The sequence below is a fragment of the Pundamilia nyererei genome, unplaced genomic scaffold (assembly GCF_000239375.1).
Source record: "Pundamilia nyererei isolate P.nyererei 1_Seehausen unplaced genomic scaffold, PunNye1.0 scaffold00009, whole genome shotgun sequence".
In the NCBI taxonomy this organism is placed as follows: Eukaryota; Metazoa; Chordata; class Actinopteri; order Cichliformes; family Cichlidae; genus Pundamilia; species Pundamilia nyererei.
This window is the reverse complement of record NW_005187410.1, coordinates 4,609,491-4,614,805: the sequence shown is the minus strand read 5'-3', so window position 1 is coordinate 4,614,805 and position 5,315 is coordinate 4,609,491. Positions and strand designations below refer to the sequence as shown.

General features: G+C 43.1%; 1 protein-coding gene across 1 annotated transcript; it reads right to left on the bottom strand.

Annotated features, from left to right (window-relative positions):
• Positions 1-848: 848 nt before the first annotated feature.
• On the bottom strand, positions 849-4,591 carry cdca7a (cell division cycle associated 7a). The gene is made up of 10 exons (XM_005723485.1): positions 4,443-4,591; positions 3,652-3,795; positions 3,445-3,567; positions 3,154-3,357; positions 3,003-3,074; positions 2,727-2,918; positions 2,498-2,626; positions 2,247-2,396; positions 2,029-2,165; positions 849-1,946 (listed from the first exon to the last, which is right to left on the bottom strand). The coding sequence occupies exons 1-10, from the start codon at positions 4,461-4,463 to the stop codon at positions 1,913-1,915; spliced, it is 1,206 nt and encodes a 401-aa protein (XP_005723542.1). The 5' UTR covers positions 4,464-4,591; the 3' UTR covers positions 849-1,912.
• Positions 4,592-5,315: the final 724 nt, after the last annotated feature.

Here is a 5,315-nt window from a genome sequence, read left to right as displayed (position 1 = left end):
CATTCTCCTGGTAACTGCTAAACCCAGACTCGGACTCAGCCCTCGGCGATGGAAACTCATTCCATGAAGCGCTCTACACACCGTTCTTTAGCTAATATGAAGACCACGTGAAGTTCGGAGATCTTTAGCGATTGACCCTGCAGAAAGTTGCCGACCTTTGTGCACTATGTGGCTCAGCATCTGCAGACCCTGCTCTGTGGTTTTAGGTGGCCTACCACTTTGTCACTAATTTGTTGTCGTTCCCAATTGCTTCCACTTTTTTGTAAGTTGACTATGGAATATGCACAGGTGGCATCCTTGCACGGTACCACGCTTAAGTTCACCGAGCTCCTGAGAGAGACCCATTCTTTCACAAATGTTTGTAGAAGCAGCCAGCTTGATTTTTTTTCTTTTTCGTAAAAACACCCGTGGCCATGGAAGTGATTGAAACACCTGAATTCAGTAATTTGGATGTGAGAGTGAATACTTAGTGAGTACTGCCAATATAGTGCAGCGGTCCCCAACCCCCGGGCCTCGGACTGGTACCGGGCCGCGCGAGTTGAGGCTCAGGTGTGAAATGTATGGTTTTCAGGGTTTTTATCGTTAACTCTGTTTTCCTGGGTCTTTTCACGTGTTATAAATACATCTTTTTTGGTACCGGTACTAGTTTTATTTTGTTGTATTTATCCGCGACACCTTAAAGGCCGGTCCGTGGCGCTAAAAAGGTTGGGGACCGCTGGTATAGTGTATTTGCCTTTTATGTCACTGCAATCACACAGAAACCCCCCCACCTCGAGTATATCAAGAGTATATGCAGCTGCCGCTGTCGAGGATGGAGTGATGGTCAAGTCAAAGAACACTGACAGCACTTTGCAGAAATCAACACTTTATTGAAACTGTACAGCGAAACCCAATGAACACAAAGCAAGCATCACCAAAGGTGTACAGAGCCTTATAACCAAGCAGCAGTAAGATAACCTCCACCTACAGTGAGGAAACTCCAACCTTTAATTCTTTGTCAAATAGTATCACACAATTAGAGTATTTCCAGGTCAAATGAAGTACATTTCAAAGACGAACTGCACAAAGGTTAATTTCATCTCATTGTGCATACGAGTATCACTTCTGAACAGAAAATGCAGGCCATAACTCTACTGCACCTTCAACCATTCCTACTTAACTGCGTAAGGCAGAAAATGAGCCAAAGAGACTGGAGCAAAGCGAGAATGTGCTTTAACAGGATAAAATGATTTACAGGTATGAGATTCCCATTAGAGTGTGCTAATTGTTTCCACACCATTAGCGACAGTTATCTAATGAAGGATATTTAACCAGGCGCTGTAGTATATCTCACAGTTCCTCTAGGTTTTTTTCCCAGCTGCACCCCCCTCCCACTCACGGCATGCACATCACTGGACCATTCCTACAGGCCATCCCAAGCAAACATCTTTTTTTTAAAAAAAGAGGTGAGAAACAAGCATAAATTTGCAACTGGGGGTCAGTCAATGAATGCAGTACAAAAATCATTACATTTAAAACAATGTAAAACAGAGCAGATCATCTAAACAAGCCTTTCTGCAGCAAATATGATGATTCAGCTATAATAACAGACTTTACATTCGAGCCATATGTACATTGTAGGATTTAAGAATCATCTTACAGTTAAGATTGCAGATTTGGAGTGTTTCGCTCAACCCTAGCTTACAAACAACTAGCCTTAATGTAAAGCTCAGTTCTTGAGAACAGACAAGAAAAATGTGCAGAAGAGAAACAGCCTTTGTTCTTCTTCTGTCACTGAAGTGTCAGATTAACCAGCGGAATAAATGCAACGCGCTACAACGCTTCAAAGCTATGAACATCGTGATGGCTGTGTGTGTAAAAAGTGGTCACAGAGCAAGTCAGTCAGGTGCAGAAGCTGCTTCGCATTCACGTCTCACTCACTGCTTTCTTCCAGCTCCTTTCTCAAGCTGCAGAGAGAAAATAAATCTGTTAATAACCTTACCCCATAACATAGTGAGATAAAGATTTTAAGACAAATGTGCCACTCGCCTTTTCAGGTAGGCGTGCACATTGTCAAAGCCGTGGTATTTGGCCAGGTACACCAACACTCCCGTCGCGCAGCGGCCTTCTCGGGCCCGGCAGAAGCTGCAGTTACAGATCCCTCTGCATGGTGGGCACTGCCACTCCTACCCGGAACAATGAGAATGAAATGAGTCACACGTACAACGCATACATACACAGAACACAGTACATGTTTGCAAACTTACCGGATTCAGCAGAGCATCTCGGACCTCTTCCCCATAGCGGTTACGAAGACACGGCCCGCAGAACTGACCCCTGACGCCCACGCACTCCGGACTACGGCAGTTAGTTTTGGTGTCGACTGTCTTCTGGCGGCACTGGTGGCAAGTGGTTCCCTGAAAAGAAAGGAGGTTTGTGAAGCCGAGTTGGGGTGTTTTTTGTTTGTTTGTTTGTTTTAAACTGCTCAAATGTTTCACATTCTGAGTCAAAGACTTACAGTGGAGCTGTTGTAGACTTTCTCTCGCACATTGTGGCAGATGCGCTGCAGCTCCATCTCTGTGATGTCCTCCACAGGCCTCACTACATGGGGGATGGCCTTGCATCCAGTGAAGGATCGGCGACGGGGCTGCACACCAATTTGTTTTTAAAAAAGTTAATTAGCATGCTATTATGTCTTAAGCGAGTCTAGAACTTTTTTAAATGATTAACGGTGCAATCTGACTTACAGGTTCGTCAACTTCCTCATAGAAGCGACTTTTGCGAACCAGGCTGAACTTGTCCTCAAGCTCTTCCTCTGGAGGTGGGCTGGGAGGTCCGTCCACCAGGGAGCGGGACCGTGTGTGGGGCCGAGACAAACGCTCTTGGTTTCTCCTGCAGGATCCTGGGGTTCCCATGGACCGCCGAGGTGCCTGTCGGGGCTGAAGATGTGCAAATATTAATATAGTATAGAGAACCAATTGGCGAGGTAAAAATAAAACAGACGATTTGTTTATCTTCGTTACCGTAGTTAACGACATCCGCCTTCCAGGAAAGAGTCCAGGCACTTTGTTCAGTTCTGCCATGAGCTTTGCAAGCTGTAAAACAAGTCGCCATAAGTAAATAAGGCCAAACCATGGTCAGTTTACAAAGTGAATTGAATGTAACCAATTTTACCATTTCTTTGTTCTCCTTAATATTCAGGGCTCTTTTGCTCATGAAGTTCTCCTCTTCATCCTCCGAGTCAGAGTCTCGCACTTTAGGCTGAGGCAGTGGTTCGGATGCAGGCCTCTTCATGCTCGTCTTTTTGGTGGGGAAATTTAAGGCAACCTTCAGGGTGTTGGACTTGCGGCCACGTCTCGGGGGTTCAGCATCTACTTTCTAAACAAAAATATAAACATGAAATTAGAGGAAACACTTGGGCTTTCTGAAGATGCTTAGTTCCGTTTTGCTTTGCGCAGACCTTACCATAGCTTTTATCCGACTGCTGATCACATTCTCCTCAAACCCGCTGCACGTGTCCTCCTCCGAGGTAGCCTCAAACACTTTCCGCTTCTCCACCGTTCTCCTCGTCTGCCTCAAGTTGTTCCTCTACAACGGACACGAGCATTAGTTTCATACAGTTCACACATAATAACATTTAGCCTAAATATTTCATTTGCATTGTATCGTTACCATATTTGCATAGCCTCCATCGGAGCCAAAACTGTCGCAACTGTCATCAGAAGAAGAAGAGGAGGAAGTCTCAATGGGGACTAGCGGGACGCTGCGGAAGCTCCTCAAGCTCATCCTGGTGGATGGAGACTGGGCGGCCAGTTTCTACAAAAGAACAGCAAGAGCATTTAGAGAACAGGTACAGGAGCACAACTGATCAAAAATCAGGAGGGCCTATAGAGCCACGTGATTTACTGTTCTCAATGAAGACACTAACAAAACCACCGAGACTTCCTTGCAAAGCCTCAAAAGAAAAGAAATGGTGGAGCTTCATATGAAAACTGAGCAACAAGAAAGAAAAGTCTCTGAAGCCCAAGCTGAGGTCCAAAAACCAGACTGAGGTTCTTTAAAAAACAAAAAAGTAAAGGAAAAGAAATTGCTTAAAACCACTTTCACAGTTAATTCTTTCGATGGGCTTTTCATTAATGCTTGAGCTTCGGATTTATGGGACGCACCCCTGACTATAAAGCTAGCAAAGGCAGACAATTGGACCATGATTGATCTGCATTAAAAAAGGTGGATGTACGCAATAAAAACGTTCATTCCGCCGTATATGTTGCATTTCAGTTCGTTTTTTTTCAACAGCGCCAACAATAAACACGGACTATAAGGATAAGGGAAAGTTGGTGTTTACAGTCCAACTTAACTAAGATAATTTATTCAAAAAAGTATATTATCCACTCAAAAAGTTAATAAAAGCACAAATGATAAAGGAAGTAATTTTATTAAAAACGTCAGGGTGTTTTTCTTACCTTGGAGCGAGTGAGAGGCATTTTTTTCTTTTAAAACTCGTGACACACGAACAGAAACGGATCCAATCCGTGCAGCAGCTCTGCAGCGAACAAAGCAGGACCTGCAGCTGCAAGCGGTCCACACTCCGTTCATTTCCCGCGCCAACGCAAGGTCCTGAAAGCTGCATAAAACGCAGCGACACGTTTTTTAAGTAACAGAGCAAATTTATTATGAAAAGCACAAGTGCCAAACTCTTAAACAAGCCTTTATAATTGCTTGAAGTGTGCTCTATGTTTATGTGAACCGCCAGACGTAAAAACTAATGAATTAATGAATCATTTGAGGTATGTATCTTCCACGGCCTTTACCGCGGCGCGAATTTTTTTACAGAGCTATTTGCATACAAGGCGGGTAAAATGTTGATTCTTTTCCAACTTCACAAACAGACCAGATTTTTCCCCCCTTTTTTTCTGCAAGGTTATTTCATGTTCAGACCAAAGTTCAGCATCCACACTTAAGTTAGAAGCCAGGAAATCAAATACAATTTATGAATCCTGATTTATATTTATACATATAAATATTTATGGTGGAATTTATACGGGTTTTTGTTGCTAAATAGGATAGATTGGATAGATTTGTTGGCAAATGTGGGATTGAGATAGAAAAAAAGAGAGAATTTAATTGAATTAAGTTAAATTTCAAAGAGAAAGTTACCCTGCAGACTGCTGTAAAGGTGCGATAAGACAAAAGAATGGCTGTAAACAACAGGAAGCGGGCATGATTGCTTATACATCAAAGGGAATAATGGGGTGGGGTGAGGTAAATCAGTTCAAATAAAACTTTGCACTTCTGAATTATTATATGTTAAAAAACACACACACACACAATAGAAT

Coding starts and splice junctions, on each gene's coding strand:
- cdca7a (XM_005723485.1), bottom strand. CDS start 4,463: ATGCCTCTCACTCGCTCCAAG. Junction 3,796..4,442: donor TGCCTCTCACTCGCTCCAAG/GTAAGAAAAACA, acceptor GTTCTTTTGTAG/AAACTGGCCGCCCAGTCTCC. Junction 2,919..3,002: donor GGCGGATGTCGTTAACTACG/GTAACGAAGATA, acceptor GCACATCTTCAG/CCCCGACAGGCACCTCGGCG.